This window comes from Triticum aestivum, chromosome 4A (assembly GCF_018294505.1).
Source record: "Triticum aestivum cultivar Chinese Spring chromosome 4A, IWGSC CS RefSeq v2.1, whole genome shotgun sequence".
Classification (NCBI taxonomy): domain Eukaryota; kingdom Viridiplantae; phylum Streptophyta; class Magnoliopsida; order Poales; family Poaceae; genus Triticum; species Triticum aestivum.
Genome location: NC_057803.1, coordinates 2,405,225 through 2,426,401, shown reverse-complemented (window position 1 = coordinate 2,426,401; position 21,177 = coordinate 2,405,225). Strand labels below are relative to the sequence as shown.

Here is a 21,177-nt window from a genome sequence, read left to right as displayed (position 1 = left end):
TTGAAAAGGTTTGAGAACATCAAAAAGATGAAACAATTGCTTGGCTTGTCATCGGGGGTGTGCATGATTTGAATATTTTATGTGATGAAGATGGAGCATAGCAAGACCATATGATTTTGTAGGGATAACTTTCTTTGGCCATGTTATTTTGAAAAGACATGATTGCTTTATTAGTATGCTTGAAGTATTATTGTCTTAATGTCAAATGATAGACTATTGCTTTGAATCACTCGTGTCTTAATATTCATGCCATGATTAGATTACATGATCAAGATTATGCTAGGTAGCATTCCACATCAAAAAATATCTTTTTTATCATTTACCTACTCGAGGACGAGCAGGAATTAAGCTTGGGGATGCTGATACGTCTCCGTTGTATCTATAATTTTTTATTGTTTCATGCCAACATTCTACAACTTTTACATACTTTTGGCAACTTTTTATACTATTTTTTGGACTAACATATTGATCCAGTGCCCTGTGCCAGTTCCTGTTTCTTGCATGTTTTTTGTTTCACAAAAAATCCATATCAAACGGAGTCCAAACAGGATACAAACTTACAGAGATTTTTTTTGAAATATATGTGAAATTTGGGAAGTGGAATCAACGCGAGACGATGCCCGAGGGCCCCACGAGGGTGAGGGGCATGCCCCAAGGGGTAGGGCGTGCCCTGGGCCCTCGTGGCCACTCCGTAAGGCGGTTGGTGCCCTTCTTTCTGTTGGAAATATGCCCTAGAGGCAATAATAAATTGATTATTATTATATTTCCTTGTTCATGATAATCGTTTATTATCCATGCTAGAATTGTATTGATAGGAAACTCAGATACATGTGTGGATACATAGACAACACCATGTCCCTAGTAAGCCTCTAGTTGACTAGCTCGTTAATCAATAGATGGTTACGGTTTCCTGACCATGGACATTGGATGTCGTTGATAACGGGATCACATCATTAGGAGAATGATGTGATGGACAAGACCCAATCCTAAGCCTAGCACAAGATCATGTAGTTCGTATGCTAAAGCTTTTCTAATGTCAAGTATCATTTCCTTAGACCATGAGATTGTGCAACTCCTGGATACCGTAGGAGTGCTTTGGGTGTGCCAAACGTCACAACGTAACTGGGTGGCTATAAAGGTACACTACGGGTATCTCTGAAAGTGTCTGTTGGGTTGGCATGAATCGAGATTGGGATTTTGTCACTCCGTGTAAACGGAGAGGTATCTCTGGGCCCACTCGGTAGGACATCATCATAATGTGCACAATGTGACCAAGGGGTTGATCACGGGATGATGTGTTACGGAACGAGTAAAGAGACTTGCCGGTAACGAGATTGAACAAGGTATCGGTATACCGATGATCGAATCTCGGGCAAGTACCATACCGCTAGACAAAGGGAATTGTATACGGGATTGATTGAGTCCTTGACATCGTGGTTCATCCGATGAGATCATCGTGGAACATGTGGGAGCCAACATGGGTATCCAGATCCCGCTGTTGGTTATTGACCGGAGAACATCTCGGTCATGACTACATGTCTCCCGAACCCGTAGGGTCTACACACTTAAGGTTCGATGACGCTAGGGTTATAAAGGAAGTTTGTATGTGGTTACTGAATGTTGTTCGGAGTCCCGGATGAGATCCCGGACGTCACGAGGAGTTCCGGAATGGTCCGGAGGTAAAGATTTATATATAGGAAGTCCTGTTTCGGCCATCGGGACAAGTTTCGGGGTCATCGGTATTGTACCGGGACCACCGGAAGGGTCCCGGGGGCCCACCGGGTGGGGCCACCTGCCCCGGGGGCCACATGGGCTGTAGGGGGTGCGCCTTGGCCTACATGGGCCAAGGGTACCAGCTCCTAGAGGCCCATGCGCCAAGATATAGGAAAAAGGGGAGAGTCCTAAAGGGGGAAGGCACCTCCGAGGTGCCTTGGGGAGGATGGACTCCTCCCCCCCTCTTAGCCGCACCCCTTCCTTGGAGGAAGGGGCAAGGCTGCGCCTCCCCCCTCTCCCCTGCCCCTATATATAGTGGAGGGGAGGGAGGGCATCCATACCTGAGCCCTTGGCGCCTCCCTCCCTCCCGTGACACCTCCTCCTCTCCCGTAGGTGCTTGGCGAAGCCCTACAGGATTGCCACGCTCCTCCATCACCACCACGCCGTTGTGCTACTGCTGGATGGAGTCTTCCTCAACCTCTCCCTCTCTCCTTGCTGGATCAAGGCGTGGGAGACATCGTCGAGCTGTACGTGTGTTGAACGCGGAGGTGCCGTCCGTTCGGCACTAGGATCATCGGTGATCTGAATCACGACGAGTACGACTCCATCAACCCCGTTCACTTGAACGCTTCCGCTTAGCAATCTACAAGGGTATGTAGATGCACTCTCCTTCCCCTCGTTGCTAGTCTCTCCATAGATAGATCTTGGTGACACGTAGGAAAATTTTGAATTTCTGCTACGTTCCCCAACAGTGGCATCATGAGCTAGGTCTATTGCGTAGATTCTTTGCACGAGTAGAACACAAAGTAGTTGTGGGCATCGATATTGTTCAATATGCTTGCCGTTACTAGTCTTATCTTGATTCGGCGGCATCGTGGGATGAAGCGGCCCGGACCAACCTTACACGTACGCTTACGTGAGACCGGTTCCACCGACAAACATGCACTAGTTGCATAAGGTGGATGGCGGGTGTCTGTCTCTCCCACTTTAGTCGGATCGGATTCGATGAAAAGGGTCCTTATGAAGGGTAAATAGCAATTGGCATATCACGTTGTGGTTCATGCGTAGGTAAGAAACGTTCTTGCTAGAAACCCATAACAGCCACGTAAAACATGCAAACAACAATTAGAGGACGTCTAACTTGTTTTTGCAGGGTATGCTATGTGATGTGATATGGCCAAAAAGGATGTGATGAATGATATATGTGATGTATGAGATTGATCATGTTCTTGTAATAGGAATCACGACTTGCATGTCGATGAGTATGACAACCGGCAGGAGCCATAGGAGTTGTCTTTATTTATTTGTGACCTGCGTGTCAACTTAAACGTCATGTAATTACTTTACTTTATTGCTAACCGTTAGCCATAGTAGTAGAAGTAATAGTTGGCGAGGCAACTTCATGAAAACACGATGATGGAGATCATGATGATGGAGATCATGGTGTCATGCCGGTGACGATGATGATCATGGAGCCCCGAAGATGGAGATCAAAAGGAGCAAAGTGATGATGGCCATATCATGTCACTATTTGATTGCATGTGATGTTTATCATGTTTATACATCTTATTTGCTTAGAACGACGGTAGTAAATAAGATGATCCCTTACAACAATTTCAAGAAGTGTTCTCCCCTAACTGTGCACCGTTGCGACAGTTCGTGTTTCGAAGCACCACGTGATGATCGGGTGTTAGATTCTAACGTTCACATACAACGGGTGTAAGACAGATTTACACACGCGAAACACTTAGGGTTAACTTGACGAGCCTAGCATGTACAGACATGGCCTCGGAACACGGAGACCGAAAGGTCGAACATGAGTCGTATAGAAGATACGATCAACATGAAGATGTTCACTGATGATGACTAGTCCGTCTCACGTGATGATCGGACACGGCCTAGTTTGACTCGGATCATGTGATCACTTAGATGACCAGAGGGATGTCTATCTGAGTGGGAGTTCATAAGATGAACTTATTTATCCTGAACATAGTCAAAAGGTTTTTGCAAATTATGTCGTAGCTCACGCTATAGTTCTACTGTATAGATATGTTCCTAGAGAAAGTTTAGTTGAAAGTTGATAGTAGCAATTATGCGGACTAGGTCCGTAAACTAAGGATTGTCCTCATTGCTTCATAGAAGGCTTATGTCCTTAATGCACCGCTCAGTGTGCTGAACCCCAAACATCGTCTGTGGTTGTTGCGAACATCTGACATACACGTTTTGATAACTACGTGATAGTTCAGTTAAATGGTTTAGAGTTGAGGCACCAAAGACGTTTTTGAAACATCGCGAAACATATGAGATGTTTTGAGGGCTGAAATTGGGATTTCGGGCTCGTGCCCATGTCAAGAGGTATAAGACCTCCGATGGCTTTCTTAACCTGCAAACTAAGGAGAAAAGCTCAATTGTTGAGCTTGTGCTCAGATTGTCTGAGTACAACAATCATTTGAATCAAGTGGGAGTTGATCTTCCAGATGAGATAGTGATGTTTCTCCAAAGACATTGCCACCAAGCTGCTAGAGCTTCGTGATGAACTATAATATATCAGGGATAGATATGGTGATCCTTGAGGTACTCGCGATGTTTGACACCGCGAAAGTAGAAATCAAGAAGGAGCATCAATTGTTGATGGTTGGTGAAACCACTAGTTTCAAGAAGGGCAAGGGAACAAAGGGATACTTCATGAAATGGCAATTCAGCTGCTGCTCTAGTGAAGAAACCCAAGGTTGAACCCAAACCCGAGACTAAGTGCTTCTGTGATAAGGGGAATAGTCACTAGAGCAGAATTACCCTAGATACTTGGTAGATGAGAAGGCTGGCAAGGTCGATAGAAGTATATTGGATATACATTATGTTAATGTGTACTTTACTAGTACTCCTAGTAGCACCAGGGTATTAGATACCGGTTCGGTTGCTAAGTGTTAGTAACTCGAAATAAAAGCTACGGAATAAACGGAGACTAGCTAAAGGTGAGCTGATGATATATGTTGGAAGTGTTTCCAAGTTTGATGTAATCAAACATCGCACACTCCCTCTACCATCAAGATTAGTATTAAACCTGAATGGTTTATTGAATCTCGATCGTAGTGATACACATTTTCATGCCAAAAGATAGTAATGATAGTACCACTTACTGGTGGCACTGCCATGTAAGTCATATTGGTTTAAAACGCATGAAGAAGCTCCATGTTGATGGATCTTTGGACTCACTCATTTTTGAAAAGTTTGAGACATGCGAACCATGTCTATTGGTGTATACGCATGAAGAAACTCCATGCAGATGGATCGTTTGGACTCACTTGATTTCGGATCACTTGAGATATGCAAATCATACCACATAGGCAAGATGGCTGAAAAGCCTCGGTTTCAGTAAAATGGAACAAGATAGCAACTTGTTGGAAGCAACACATTTTGATGTGTGCAGTCCAATGAGTGCTGAGGCATGCAGTGAATATCGTTATGTTCTTACTTCATAGATGATTTGAGTGATGTTGAGAATATTTACTTGATGAAATACAAGTCTGAATTATTGAATGGTTCAAGTAATTTCAGAGTGAAGTAGAAGATCATTGTGACAAGAGGATAAAATGTCTATGATATGATCATAGAGATGAATATCTGAATTACGAGTTTTGGCACACAATTAAGACATTGTGGAAATTGTTTCACAATTAATACCGCCTGGGACACCATAGTGTGATGGTGTGTCCAAACGTCATAGTTGCACCCTATTGGATATGGTGCATACCATGATGTCCCTTATCGAGTTACCACTATCGTTCATGGGTTAGGCATTAGAGACAACCACATTCACTTTAAATAGGGCACCACATAATTCCGATGAGATGACACCGTATGAATTATGGTTTAGAGAAACCTAAGTTGTCGTTTCTTAAAAGTTTGGGGCTGCGACGCTTATGTGAAAAAGTTTCAGGATTAAGCTCGAACCCAAAGTGGATAAAGTACATCTTCATAGGACACCCAAAACAGTTGGGTATACCTCCTAATTCAGACCCGAAAGCAATATGAATTGTTTCTAGAATTGGGTCCTTTCTCGAGGAAAGGTTTCTCTCGAAAGAATTGAGTGGGAGGATGGTGGAGACTTGATGAGGTTATTGAACCATCACTTCAACCAGTGTGTAGCAGGGCACAGGAAGTTGTTCCTGTGGCACCTACACCAATTGAAGTAGAAGCTTATGATAGTGATCATGAAACTTCAGATCAAGTCACTCCCAAACCTCGTAGGGTGACAAGGATACGTACTACTTCAGAGTGGTACAGTAATCCTGTCTTGGAAGTCATGTTGCTAGACAACAATGAACCTACGAGCTATGGAGAAGCGATGGTGGGCCCGGATTCCGATAAATGGCTCGAGGCCATGTAATCCGAGAGAGGATCCATATATGAAAACAAAGTGTAGACTTTGGAAGAACTACTTGATGGTCGTAAGGCTGTTAGGTACATATGGATTTTGAAAGGAAGACAGACAATGATGGTAAGTGTCACCATTGAGAAAGCTCGACTTGTCGTTGAGATGTTTTTTCGACAAGTTCAAGGAGTTGACTACGATGAGACTTTCTCACTCGTAGCGATGCTAAGAGTCTGTTGGAATTATATTAGCAATTACTGCATTATTTATGAAATCTTGCAGATAGGATGTCAAAACATTGTTTCCTCGATGATTCTTGAGGAAAGGTTGTATGTGATACAACCGGAAGGTTTTGTCTATCCTGAAATATGCTAATAAGTATGCAAAGCTCCAGCAATCCTTCTGAGGACTGGAGTGAGCATCTCGGAGTTGGAATGTATGCTTTGATGATGATCAAAGATTTTGGGTGTATACAAAGTTTATGAGAAACTTGTATTTCCAAAGAAGTGAGTGGGAGCACTATAGAATTTCTGATGAGTATATGTTGTTGACATATTAATGATCAGAAATGACGTAGAATTTCTGGAAAGCATATAGGGTTATTTGGAAAGTGTTTTCAATGGAAAACCTGGATTAAGCTACTTGAACATTGAGCATCAAGATCTATAAGGATAGATCAAAACGCTTAATAGTACTTTCAAATGAGCACATGCCTTGATGTGATCTTGAAGGTGTTCAAGATGGATCAGTCAAAGAAGGAGTTCTTGCCTGAGTTGTAAGGTATGAAGTTAAGACTTAAAGCTCGACCATGGCAGAATAGAGAGAAAGGAACGAAGGTCGTCCGCTATGCTTAAGACATAGGCTCTACAGTATGCTATGCTGTGTACCGCACCTGAAGTGTGCTTTACCATGAGTCAGTCAAGGGGTACAAGAGTGATCCAAGAATGGATCACAGGACAGCGGTCAAAGTTATCCTTAGTAACTAGTGGACTAAGGAATTTTCTCAATTATGGAGGTGGTAAAAGAGTTCGTCGTAAAGGGTTACGTCGATGCAAGCTTAACACCTATCCGGATAGCTCTGAGTAGAGATACCGGATACGTATAATGGAGCAACAATTTAGAATAGCTCCAAGTAGAACAGTTATTTGGAATAGCTCCAAATAGAACGTGGTAGCTGCATCTAGGAGATGACATAGAGATTTGTAAAGCACACACGGATCTGAAAGGTTCAGACCCGTTGACTATAACCTCTCTCACAAGCATAACATGATCAAACCCAGAACTCATCGAGTGTTAATCACATGGTAAATGTGAACTAGATTATTGACTCTAGTAAACTCTTTGGCTGTTAGTCACATGGGGATGTGACCTTGAGTGTTAATCACATATCGATGTGAACTAGATTATTGACTCTAGTGCAAGTGGGAGACTGTTGGAAATATGCCCTAGAGGCAATAATAAATTGATTATTATTATATTTCCTTGTTCATGATAATCGTTTATTATCCATGCTAGAATTGTATTGATAGGAAACTCAGATACATGTGTGGATACATAGACAACACCATGTCCCTAGTAAGCCTCTAGTTAACTAGCTCGTTAATCAATAGATGGTTACGGTTTCCTGACCATGGACATTGGATGTCGTTGATAACGGGATCACATCATTAGGAGAATGATGTGATGGACAAGACCCAATCCTAAGCCTAGCACAAGATCATGTAGTTCGTATGCTAAAGCTTTTCTAATGTCAAGTATCATTTCCTTAGACCATGAGATTGTGCAACTCCCGGATACCGTAGGAGTGCTTTGGGTGTGCCAAACGTCACAACGTAACTGGGTGGCTATAAAGGTACACTACGGGTATCTCTGAAAGTGTCTGTTGGGTTGGCACGAATCGAGATTGGGATTTTGTCACTCCGTGTAAACGGAGAGGTATCTCTGGGCCCACTCGGTAGGACATCATCATAATGTGCACAATGTGACCAAGGGGTTGATCACGGGATGATGTGTTACGGAACGAGTAAAGAGACTTGCCGGTAACGAGATTGAACAAGGTATCGGTATACCGACGTGATCTTGACGTGAGCACATGCCTTGACGTGATCTTGAAGGTGTTCAAGATGGATCAGTCAAAGAAGGAGTTCTTGCCTGAGTTGTAAGGTATGAAGTTAAGACTTAAAGCTCGACCATGGCAGAATAGAGAGAAAGGAACGAAGGTCGTCCCCTATGCTTAAGACATAGGCTCTACAGTATGCTATGCTGTGTACCGCACCTGAAGTGTGCTTTACCATGAGTCAGTCAAGGGGTACAAGAGTGATCCAAGAATGGATCACAGGACAGCGGTCAAAGTTATCCTTAGTAACTAGTGGACTAAGGAATTTTCTCAATTATGGAGGTGGTAAAAGAGTTCGTCGTAAAGGGTTACGTCGATGCAAGCTTAACACCTATCCGGATAGCTCTGAGTAGAGATACCGGATACGTATAATGGAGCAACAATTTAGAATAGCTCCAAGTAGAACAATTATTTGGAATAGCTCCAAATAGAACGTGGTAGCTGCATCTAGGAGATGACATAGAGATTTGTAAAGCACACACGGATCTGAAAGGTTCAGACCCGTTGACTATAACCTCTCTCACAAGCATAACATGATCAAGCCCAGAACTCATCGAGTTTTAATCACATGGTAAATGTGAACTAGATTATTGACTCTAGTAAACTCTTTGGGTGTTAGTCACATGGGGATGTGACCTTGAGTGTTAATCACATATCGATGTGAACTAGATTATTGACTCTAGTGCAAGTGGGAGACTGTTGGAAATATGCCCTAGAGGCAATAATAAATTGATTATTATTATATTTCCTTGTTCATGATAATCGTTTATTATCCATGCTAGAATTGTATTGATAGGAAACTCAGATACATGTGTGGATACATAGACAACACCATGTCCCTAGTAAGCCTCTAGTTGACTAGCTCGTTAATCAATAGATGGTTACGGTTTCCTGACCATGGACATTGGATGTCGTTGATAACGGGATCACATCATTAGGAGAATGATGTGATGGACAAGACCCAATCCTAAGCCTAGCACAAGATCACGTAGTTCGTATGCTGAAGCTTTTCTAATGTCAAGTATCATTTCCTTAGACCATGAGATTGTGCAACTCCCGGATACCGTAGGAGTGCTTTGGGTGTGCCAAACGTCACAACGTAACTGGGTGGCTATAAAGGTACACTACGGGTATCTCTGGAAGTGTCTGTTGGGTTGGCACGAATCGAGATTGGGATTTTGTCACTCCGTGTAAACGGAGAGGTATCTCTGGGCCCACTCGGTAGGACATCATCATAATGTGCACAATGTGACCAAGGGGTTGATCACGGGATGATGTGTTACGGAACGAGTAAAGAGACTTGCCGGTAACGAGATTGAACAAGGTATCGGTATACCGACGATCGAATCTCGGGCAAGTACCATACCGCTAGACAAAGGGAATTGTATACGGGATTGATTGAGTCCTTGACATCGTGGTTCATCCGATGAGATCATCGTGGAACATGTGGGAGCCAACATGGGTATCCAGATCCCGCTGTTGGTTATTGACCGGAGAACATCTCGGTCATGACTACATGTCTCCCGAACCCGTAGGGTCTACACACTTAAGGTTCGATGACGCTAGGGTTATAAAGGAAGTTTGTATGTGGTTACCGAATGTTGTTTGGAGTCCCGAATGAGATCCCGGACGTCACAAGGAGTTCCGGAATGGTCCGGAGGTAAAGATTTATATATAGGAAGTCCTGTTTCGGCCATCGGGACAAGTTTCGGGGTCATCGGTATTGTACCGGGACCACTGGAAGGATCCCGGGGGCCCACCGGGTGGGGCCACCTGCCCCGGGGGCCACATGGGCTGTAGGGGGTGCGCCTTGGCCTACATGGGCCAAGGGCACCAGCCCCTAGAGGCCCATGCGCCAAGATATAGGAAAAAGGGGAGAGTCCTAAAGGGGGAAGGCACCTCCGAGGTGCCTTGGGGAGGATGGACTCCTCCCCCCCTCTTAGCCGCACCCCTTCCTTGGAGGAAGGGGCAAGGCTGCGCCTCCCCCCTCTCCCCTGCCCCTATATATAGTGGAGGGGAGGGAGGGCATCCATACCTGAGCCCTTGGCGCCTCCCTCCCTCCCGTGACACCTCCTCCTCTCCCGTAGGTGCTTGGCGAAGCCCTACAGGATTGCCACGCTCCTCCATCACCACCACGCCGTTGTGCTGCTGCTGGATGGAGTCTTCCTCAACCTCTCCCTCTCTCCTTGTTGGATCAAGGCGTGGGAGACATCGTCGAGTTGTACGTGTGTTGAACGCGGAGGTGTCGTCCGTTCGGCACTAGGATCATCGGTGATCTGAATCACGACGAGTACGACTCCATCAACCCCGTTCACTTGAACGCTTCCGCTTAGCGATCTACAAGGGTATGTAGATGCACTCTCCTTCCCCTCGTTGCTAGTCTCTCCATAGATAGATCTTGGTGACACGTAGGAAAATTTTGAATTTCTGCTACGTTCCCCAACACTTTCGCCTCAAGAAAACCAATATCCGGATAAAAATCGTGTCAAAATTTCATCCCAATCGGAGTTACGGATCTCCGGGAATTTAAGAAACGATGAAAGGGCAGAATCGGAGAGCGCAAAAACAGAAGGAAACACAGAGAGAGATCCAATCTCGGAGGGGCTCTCGCCCCTCCGCCGCCATGGGGGCCATGGACCAGAGGGGAAACCCTTCTCCCATCTAGGGGTAAGGTCAAGGAAGAATACGAAGAAGGGGGGCTCTCTCTCCCCCTCTCTCTTGGTGGCCCCGGAACGCCGCCGGGGCCATCATCACGACAACGATCTACACCAACAACTTCACCGTCGTCATCACCAACTCTTCCCCCCTCTATGCAGCGGTGTAACCCCTCTTTTACCCGCTGTAATCTCTACTTAAACATGGTGCTTAACGCTGTATATTATTTCCCGATGATGTATGACTATCCTATGATGTTTGAGTAGATCCGTTTTGTCCTATGGGTTAATTGATGATCGTGATTGGTTTGAGTTGCATGTTTTATTATTGGTTTGAGTTGCTCTCCGTGTCGCGCAAGCGTGAGGGATCCCTGCTATAGGGTTTTCAATATGTTTATGATTTGCTTATGGTGGGTGGCGTGAGTGACAGAAGCACAGACCCGAGTAAGTAGGTTGTTTGCGTATGGGAGTAAAAGAGGACTTGATGCCTTATAATGCTATGGTTGGGTTTTACCTTAATGATCTTTAGTAGTTGCGGATGCTTGCTAGAGTTCCAATCATAAGTGCATATGATCCAAGAAGAGAAAGTATGTTAGTTTATGCCTCTCCCTCAAATACAATTGCAATAATGATTACCGGTCTAGTTATCGATTGTCTAGGGACAAATAACTTTCTCGTGACAAAAAGCTTTCTACTGAAACTAACTTAGTTGTGTCTTCATCTAAACAACCCCTAGATTTTATTTACGTGCTCTTTATTATCTTGCAAACCTATCCAACAACACCTACAAAGTACTTCTAGTTTCATACTTGTTCTAGGTGAAGCAAACGTTAAGCGTGCGTAGTGTTGTATCGGTGGTCGATAAAACTTGATGGAATACCTTTAGCTCCTCGTTGGGTTCGACACTCCTACTTATCGAAAGAGGCTACAATTGATCCCCTATACTTGTGGGTTATCAGGTGTGAAAGGTGAGATACATGAGTTTTTGTTGAGCAAATGTGAAGTGAAATGAAAGGGAACAAATGAATCATGTTGACTTCATTTAATCATGAGAAGAATGAGTGGAAGTTGCGGTAAATAAGTAACACAAGCTAGCATGAAAATAGGAGAGGCGAGAACGCGAGAGAAGATGCTAGAAATTGTCAAATAAGTAAGTTCATTTTATTGGGCAAGAAAACATGCTAAAATAAGCTAAATTTTATTTAACAAGAATGCATGCTAGGCGAGTTGGTTGTTGGGCCAAACTCGAGGCTTGGACCCGTTCCCTGTCGATGAGGGTCGATCCCTCGCAAATGCAAGTTATTTTTATACTTCACATGAATGCATAAGCCATCCACCAGTTCAACCAACTCCCGTTTTCCCCGGTTTGCGCAAAAATGGCTTGTTCGCCTGGTATCTCTAGTCTATTGGCGGGGCAATCCCTAGATATCATGTATGTCGCCTATTCCCCTTTTTGTCCCACGGCGTAAAACTATGGGTGAGGTACAACTGGTGGCGTAGAGAGAACGCATACTCATAAGCTAGCACATTAAATGCTCAATAGATATCCTGCTTGGATGTGGTGATCCTAACATTACATAATAGTTTTTGTTGAGTATACATGTATTATTTGTTGCTTGAGTTGGGATTTGCATGCCACATATATTCATGGACTAACTAGTTGTATGAACTTAAAAAATTTCAACATTCTTTTTCCAAACAAGAGAACCAACCATCACCTTCAATCCCCTAAGTGACTTACTAGGATTATCGACCAACAAATGTGCAAAAGAAGCGGAAGGGGGATAGCTAGGCACTCAATCTTCATCAAGAGATAGAAAACCGAAGTGAATAATCAATAAACAACAAAAGTGGACTGGTAATATGGAGAGAGGAGGTGAAACGGGTAGGTAGCTATGAGCTGTAAACAGTGGGGTGACATAAACGAGAACGTCGCAACGTCGGCATAGGCAAATGCCAGTGCATTGAACGCTTAGAGCATGTTATATTGATTTGTCTGCCAAAAGTTGTTGTTGATGATGTTGTTGTTTGAACTAGATCTACACATAGTTACACAAATATTGAAAGGGCTAATTTTTTATAAAAGGTCTAAATAGCCATCTGAATTTCAAAAACCAAAAAAAGTGTTTTCCCTTCCCTTTTTGGGGAAACATGATTGTGTTTTTTTTCACCAGACCAACCAACGCCTCTCCCAATTTTTATTCTGCCCCTCCCACTTCAATCGACTCCTATTTTTCTCCCAGTTAGGGTAGAACTGTCCTACGCTACCGGTTCTCTCGGGCCTATTTGCGGGGTGGTCCATAGAAACTGTCTCACTGACGTCCAATTTGGCTTTTAAAACTAGGGTGAGGCACAACTGGTCGTGCAGAGAAGACGCGTACTCATAAGCTAGTATATTAAATGCTCAATAGATATCCCGCTTGGATGTGGTGATCTCCTAACATTACATAATAGTTTTTGTTGTTCATAAAATATTTGATTTGTTGCTTGAGTTGGGATTTGCAGCCACATATATTGATGGACTAAATAGTCATTTGAACTTTCAAATTTACAAAAATCTTTTCCAAACAAGAGAACCAATCATCACCTTATATATTTCTTTGTCTCCAAATTTATGTCCTCCTCTCTCCCTCTCATCTCCTCAGCCCTTCCTTTCCTTTTTACCCATCTTCTTTTTACCCCCTTAAAATTCCATGGTTACAAAGTGAACCCTCGCCCGCCGCATGCACTATTTTTCATGATCAGTTATTGCTTCGATTACATTGACTTTCATCTTATCTAAGCCTCCACGCAATGTCTCCTCTCGTATGGATTCATTTTAAAAATGCATCATTGTGATGTAAAAAGAGACTTATCCGAATTATTGTTCAACAAATGTGCAAAAGTAGCGAAAATGGGATATGTATGCAATCAATTCCTCATCAAGCGGTAGAAACCGAAGTGAATAATGATCAATAAACCACACAGTAGACGGGAAATGCGGACAAGATGAGGTGAAACGGCTTGGTGGCTATGAGTTGTAAACAGCGAGGCTGACGCAACCGAGAACGTCGCGACGCGAGCATACGCAATCGCCAGTGCATTGAACGCTTAGAGCATCTTATCTTATCTTGATTGACCACCGAAAGTTTCTTATTTACAAAATAGTTTCCCCTTTTTTGTTAGAAAGAACTGTTTGAGAACATTTATATTTGTTGTTGGTGATGATAATGTTGTTTGGACTAGATTTGTAGCACGCAAACACTGAAAGGGCTAAAAGTTTCAAAAAATATGCACTGAAAGGGCTAAATAGTCATGTGAACTTCAATCAAAAACCACAAAATGGGGTTTCCCCTTCCTTTTGGGGGTGGGACGTGAATGTGTTTTCTTCACCGGGACCAACCAACCCCTCCCTCCAATTTTTATTTTGTTTCCCTCCCACTTCTTTTTATTTCCTGTCCACCTCCGTCCCTGTCCGTCTCCCCCTCCCTCTCCTCCTTTTTATTTCCTTTTTCTTTTCATTTTCCCGTCGATTCCTATGGTCACCACAACACTAAAGTCTCGCCCGCCGCATGCCCTCTCCGCCATGACCACCCGCCGCCGCCGCCGCCGCCGCTCTTCGCCAGCGGCTCCATCCATTCCCCTCGCCCCCCTGCGCTCCGCTTCCTCCCCTGCTCGGTGAGTTCCCCGTTAACTCCGCTGCTCCGCCCTCCTTGCTTTCTTGCCTCCAGCCATCTTGAAGCGACCAAGAAACTGCTGCTCGCCTCTCGCTGGCCAGCGCTCTCGAGTTCTGGAGTGATCCATGCTTATGCTGCCGAAGATACCAAGTTTTTTTGGGGGTTCGCGTGACTATTTTCTTGGGGTTTCTGTTTGGGGGATGCTTTGGTGTTCGGTAGCGCTCTGCCTTTTTGACGAACAACCGCGGCCAGCCGGCGAGTTCTTGACCTCTTTTGTGGTGTTTTCGCCTTCTTGCAGGGCTTCCTTGGCTGCTCTGTGCTGCGTGTTCTTGGCCTTCGCGCTGTCCGTCTCGGCGGCGGCGGCGGCGGCGGATTCCGCGGAGGAGAGCCATGAGGACGGTCGCTGCCTCGGCTTCCGGGATGTGCGCGCGGACGGGGGTTCCTTCTGCTTCTCGTCCTCGGAGGTCCAGACGCTGCTCGCCAGCGATGACGTCATCAACGAGCCTGATTTGGGGGTTTCAAGGGACTGGGGGCCATCCCGGTCAATGTGCTTCCCGATGTCCGGGGGAGGCATGGTAACTTGCTCCTCTGCCGATGCAATCGTCGCAGGGGCGCGCGATGCGTTGGGGAGAGAGGGCAAGGATGTTGCGAGGTATGATGCTGGGTCGTGCCAGGCGCCGCTTGTGCCTGACAATTGGATGCAGGCATCGCATGGGGTGCCACTGGAACTGGATGGCGCGACCTCAGATGTCAGCCCAAATGCCCTCTACAGTTCTTCCTCCATGAATGTGGAGATAAGTCCGCCAGTCTTGGATTGGGGCAGGAGTAACCTGTATGCAGCCTCTGTGGCCTCCCTGACTGTGGTGAACTTGAACAATGACAGTGTCTTGCGTGTCTATGAGCCATTCAGCACTGATCCACAGTTCTATGTGTATGGTTATGAGGACCTGGTTCTGCAGCCCGGCGAAAATGCGTCGGTCACCTTCATGTTCCTGCCAAAGTTGTTGGGCTCTTCTTCAGCACATTTGGTTTTGCAGACCAATTTTGGTGGGTTCATCATACAAGCTAAGGGCATGGCTGTCGGGTCGCCTTACCAGATACTTCCATTGACCAGGATGGATGTTGTAATAGGTGGACACCTGGAGAAGAATTTGTCCATATACAACCCTTTTGATGATTCTCTCTATGTCGAGGAAGTGGCCGTTTGGATGTCTGCTTCTGAAAGCACAAAACAATCTTCTCATGTAGTTTGTCAGTTAGGCCCTCTGGATGAGGCAGTGGAGTTAACTTCTTTGAGCAGCAACTGGCATACAGCAAGCAGTACTGAATTTGGATGGCCAGTGATCCATATTAGGCCTAGTGAGCAATGGGAGGTGCTTCCTTCAGAAAGCAGCACTGTCATAGAGTTGAAATTGCAACCTATTTCAGAAGGCAAGGTGTTTGGTGCTATCTACATGAAACTGCGCAATCACACAACTGATAAGGTGGACATTGTTGTTATACCTATTGAACTAGAGGTACACACGCGCACCTACTATGATTCCACAAACTTGGTTTCTGTCACGTTTGAGCGAATATCATCTTGTGCTGGAAATGGGTCAATATATTCCCTTTCCTTACGGAATGATGCAACAGAGTTACTGAAGGTTGTGAGTATAACTGGGGATAACAGGGATGGCCCGATGATCTTTCAGTTGAAGTACTTGAATGGCTTGATACTCTTCCCTGACACTGTAACAGATATAGCTTTGATAAGATATACTGCTTCAGTTCCAAAGGGTATTTCATTTGACAACTGCAATATAGTGGTCGAAACAAACAGTTCCCTTGGTAGTTCAATTGTGATACCCTGCCAAGATATAATGCGTGCACCTATTTCTCATACAACCAATGCCGTTGTTGCTGATTCTGATGAGCCATTTGCTGAATCACATTCTGAAGAGACCTCTGCTAACTCAAGGACAGGATCTTTGGGCAGCATCATAGAAACAGAAGGCCCGCATAACATGAAGGTAATATAAAACCTTGTGCTGTTTCAGTTGGTCTTACGTGTTGTTCTCCTAGCTGGACTAGGACCTGTTTTGAAGCATTCAATGCTTACAACATAATCTATGCTATGAACCCAGTAATGAATAATGATATCACTCTGTCATGTGTTACCCTGTTCATTAATTTCATCAGCCCAGCATATCATTTTCTCTTTAAACCGGTAAAGTTAATCTCATGCAGGCTGTAAATTCATATTGGTATGTTAACCTTACTGCTTTAATGTTTTCTGTAACACATGCCATTATCGCGTTAAAGAAAGTTTGTAAGGCCTTTATTGTGGTTGTCATTAGTCTTAACCATCTGTTTGGAAGAATAAGCAGGGGAATAGAGAAAAGCAGGCACATTATGCAATCTTGCTCTCGTTATATATTTTACGATAGTTTAGTATTGATCTCGTATTCGACTGTCATAGATATCAATAGTTGGTAACTCTTTGCAAACTGCTAAATTGTATCAAGTATTTTCCACCTGTATGCATTTAAATATTTTTGCTTTGTAATATTCTCATACAATTTTGTAATATAATTTGCAGCCAACAATCGGGGGAGCGATCAGAGCAGATGACATGGTACTTAGGAATTGGAGATCTCATGGAACAATGACTGGGATTTCTGTTCTCACAAATCATGAGTTGGTGTTTCCTGTCGTGCAAATTGGATCACAGTTTTCTGAATGGATAACCGTCCATAACCCAAGCCAGCAACATGTGTCCATGCAGCTGGTACTGAACTCTGAGGAAATCATTGGCCAGTGCAGAACTGTAAACGACGAATGTGAACACACTTTCTCAAGCAGATCTCCAGAAATTGACTCAACAGAGACCAGATTTGGCTTCTCATTAGGTAGCAAAGCAATTACTGAGACCTATCTTGGTCCTTTGACAAGCGCTGTACTTGGTCCCATTGTTTTCCGCCCTTCAAATCGGTGCATGTGGTCAAGCATGGCTTTGATTAGAAACAATCTGTCAGGCTTGGAATGGTTACCTCTTCGAGCACCTGGTGGCTGGCAATCTATTGCCCTTTTAGAGGGACCTGAGGCTGTTTGGAAGTTAGAGTTTAACCTTGGTTCTAATCTTGACGACAACTCAACACTGTCCAAATCCGAGATCCCCAGCTCTTCGTGCAGTCAGCAGTTGTCCAAGGAGATACATGTTAAAAATAGTGGTGACCTTCCTCTTCGAGTCACAAAGGTGAAAGTTTCTGGAGTTGATTGTGGTTTGGATGGATTTACGGTGAACAACTGCAAGGGGTTTAGCTTAGCGCCAAGTGAATCAATAAGAATGCTCATTTCTTTTAAAGCTGACTTCTCTTCAGTTAAGGTTCAGCGAGATCTTGAGCTAGCTATGACTACTGGCATCTTCGTAATCCCTATGACTGCAAATATTCCTGTCTGTATGCTTAAGCAGTGCAAAAGGTCTTACTTCAGATCAATCCATTGGAAAGCATTGATACTCTTTTTGGGAACTGTGTCCTTGTTTGTTGTGGTCATTGTTCGTGGTGCCCCGTATTCTTTGTCAGCGAACTCTCAAGACTACTATGCCAAGATTGCTGACAGGAAAGATACCATCAGTAAGACTGTTAAGCCCTCTTTTCCTCAGGGTAGTAACAAAACTTCCAGGTAAAAATTTGATCAATATCGTCCTTTTATCACATTTTTCCAGTATCAGATGATTTATGTTTGACCAATTATGCATTGTTGACAGGCCGATAAGGGAACACAGAAAAGCTGAAGAAGCTCCTCCTGAGAAATGCCCTCCTAGTACTCTTGATAGCCCCCGAAAGAAAGATGACAAGAGCAATGCAGATAAACAACAGAGTACAACTTCAGCTATATCTGTGTCCCCAACTAATCCTGTGGAAGACAAGGTATCAACGGAAGTTACAGAAACTAGCGGGAACCTTACTATCAGAGTTGCTAGAGAAAAAGGGAGGCGAAGGAAGCGAAAAGTTGGCGGCGCAGGACTGGCAGCAAAATTTGAGGTTTCTAGCAGCCACAGCGGGAATTCAACACCATCTTCACCGTTGTCACCGAGTTTGACCCCTAAACAAGGCTGGTCCTTTTCTGGAGCATCATCTGAACCGAAGCACAGAAACAAACTCGAGAGTAGACTTGATGTCGAAGCAAGGGCACCATTAACTGGGAATAACAAAGTGAAGAATGGCTGGTCCCAAACTGCCAAGCAGCAGCCACCCGCACCTCCAGCGACATCTGTAAACCCATTGGCTTCATCCACTGCACTGACCACAGCATGGCGCTCGCCATTGTTGGCCTCATCTTCCCCAATTGCCCCGCATGCTCGTGCTCCCGGCTCCAACCTGATGAAAGACAAGGCTGTGAAGAGAGATGAGGGTGTCACTGCACTGAAGAAAGAGTTCACTTATGACATATGGGGTGATCATTTCTCTGGACATCTGCTGGGGAAAGCAAGGGAGGTCGCACCGGGCAAGGTGTTTACTGCTTCTGAAGGGTCCTCCTACAGTTTCTTTGCAAGAGAGCCTCAGGCCCTCATGATGAAGCAGCCGTCTGCGCCACCTGACTCTCGTGGCCGCAGATCGCTGCCGTCTGATGTAGCTTCTGGTTATGCAATAAATTAAGAAGTTGAAAGTTGAACCATTTGGACTCTCGCGTCTCTCCTCTGCATCTTGTATTCCTGGGCTCTGCCTTTCTACTAACTGCACTAACTGCACTACCATTCCGGGGCTTTAGAGGCTTAATTACTCTAATTAGGGCAATATAAAATGGAGAGCAGACCAAAAAATGATTCATTTCTCACCACAAACAATATTTCTTAATTGTCAGCTAATGAAAATTAATCTGAACGAAAATCTACCCATAAACTTTTTAAAGTTCAGCTGCCCAATCTTCTTTTACTATGTTTGTCTGGGTATATTATGCAAGATCTAGCTGCAGTTTTGCTTGGTCGCAAATGCAATTCAGAGAATCAGGAACCATTCCAGTGCCACTGAACAAACTTGATCTGCCATTCTAACATTCTGATCTGAAGCTATTAAAGCTAGTTGATGTCTGATCTAAAGTTGAAGATACTAAAGCTGATATCTCACTTTACTGCCGCCGAATCAAAGACATTAGGTACTGGACATATATGCCTGTCTAAAGCAGGAGAGGTGATTGATGCTAACTAATCCTGTTTAACATGTGCAAAGGCAAAGGGCATACATTTTTTCTTGCAATCTCCACTTCTAATCATGTTCTATTTGTTCCCATTAGTCACTAGCACAGAAGTTCTCCCCCCCAGAAAGGATGATCGACAGGTGCTTCTTGAAGAACATCATAACATACATTTTCCCCCCCTTCTTATGTTGAAATCAATATGCCACTGTGCCAGTGGCTGATTTACTTGCAAGGAGTGATTGAAGCAACTCAGAGTTCTGCTGGATACTCAGGGGTCTACTAAAGCTTTACAGCACAGGACAAGGACGGGGAAAAGCAGCACTCGCAGGTAATATCAAAAGAACCTGTTCTCTTATTATGCCACACTATACTATATATAACAGAAGCCAGTCTTCTTTTAGATTACACACATCATCCAGCGCACTCAAACTGTTTATTCGATGCAGCGCGCGGTTCGATTCAGGACCTTGTTGCGACCAACCATCACTTTGCTTCGGATAATTTCCAGCCAATCACTTCGAGTTGTAGAGTGGTAATCTGCAGCACACACAAGTCATATGATGAATGCAATTTTCTCAGCTCAATACCGAATTTTTACTCAGCAGTAATTCATATGGCATTTCAGACTGGACATGGCTTCTGGTACAGATGGCTGCCTTTGGCAATAACTCACCCGAGCCTGAGAGAGGTATCGGAGCTGTCCTCGGTGTCGAGGGGAGGGCGCGGATACGACGTGTTGGTGACGGACTCAGACGACTGTCCTTCCTCGTACACCACCGGTGAATCAGCGGCGACTTGCATCTCCATCTTGGACGCCTGCAGCTTCAGACCATTGCTCCATCACAAACGGAATGTCCAGAAATGGAAACAACACGCAGGAGAGGGGGGAATAATATTTGCAGGGACTCACTTGCTCCTTTAGCCTTGCGTTTTCCTCTATCAGCTGCACCCTCTGTTCAACAACACAGAGCGGCATGTTAGCGAAACAAACATCGAAAACCGGTGAGTTTGAGCTACAATTTCTCTGAAGTTCCACACACGAATATTCAGGTCCTGGAGGCACAAAGTTCTTACCTTTCTTTCTAGCTCGCTGATCTGGTCCATGATCTTTTGGCTCTGCATTACGGAAATCATCGTCAAGGTGTGGAAAACTAAGACCATAGCTAGATAGGTTGATGTTGTCACGCACGCCTACCTTGGTTTTCAGAACAGAGCCGAGCCCGGACTCGAGGCTCTTCTCTAGAGCCTGAAGCTGCTGGACGTTCAGGCTCTGGAGCTCCTCTCCTCTCATCTGCCTGCAGGAATGAGATAGCACATATCAAACGACTACAACAGCTGAACTAGTTGAGGATGCATAAGTCTTCACGTAAAGTTAGTGAACTATATAATTTATATTGGAGTAAAAATCCATCAAGGACACTCATATTGGAGCATATGTTATTCTGAGATTCCTATTCCTCCCTCGTGGCTACCCTCACGACAACC

At 44.5% G+C, this 21,177-nt stretch overlaps 2 protein-coding genes across 2 annotated transcripts in view; one reads left to right on the top strand and one right to left on the bottom strand.

The window, feature by feature from the left end:
- Positions 1-14,310: 14,310 nt before the first annotated feature.
- LOC123084679 (transmembrane protein 131) lies at positions 14,311-19,173 on the top strand. Its single transcript, XM_044506165.1, has 4 exons — positions 14,311-14,512; positions 14,810-16,523; positions 17,093-18,177; positions 18,263-19,173. Exons 1-4 carry the CDS (start codon positions 14,373-14,375, stop codon positions 19,152-19,154), a joined length of 3,831 nt encoding a protein of 1,276 aa, XP_044362100.1. The 5' UTR covers positions 14,311-14,372; the 3' UTR covers positions 19,155-19,173.
- Positions 19,174-19,689: 516 nt separating this feature from the next.
- Positions 19,690-21,177, bottom strand: part of LOC123084680 (MADS-box transcription factor 47) — a gene marked incomplete at its 5' end in the record, with an annotated part of 10,291 nt that continues 8,803 nt past the window's right edge. The window contains 5 exon segments of the mRNA XM_044506166.1: positions 19,690-20,229; positions 20,366-20,508; positions 20,603-20,644; positions 20,767-20,808; positions 20,888-20,987. Coding sequence (XP_044362101.1) covers positions 20,205-20,229; positions 20,366-20,508; positions 20,603-20,644; positions 20,767-20,808; positions 20,888-20,987 — 352 coding nt within the window.

Excerpts from the sequence above, each read along its gene's own strand:
- LOC123084679 (XM_044506165.1), top strand. The coding sequence starts at position 14,373 with ATGGTCACCACAACACTAAAGTCTCGCCCGCCGCATGCCCTCTCCGCC. Across the intron at positions 16,524-17,092 it reads AAGGCCCGCATAACATGAAG|CCAACAATCGGGGGAGCGAT; the intron begins GTAATATAAAAC and ends TATAATTTGCAG. Across the intron at positions 18,178-18,262 it reads GGTAGTAACAAAACTTCCAG|GCCGATAAGGGAACACAGAA; the intron begins GTAAAAATTTGA and ends CATTGTTGACAG.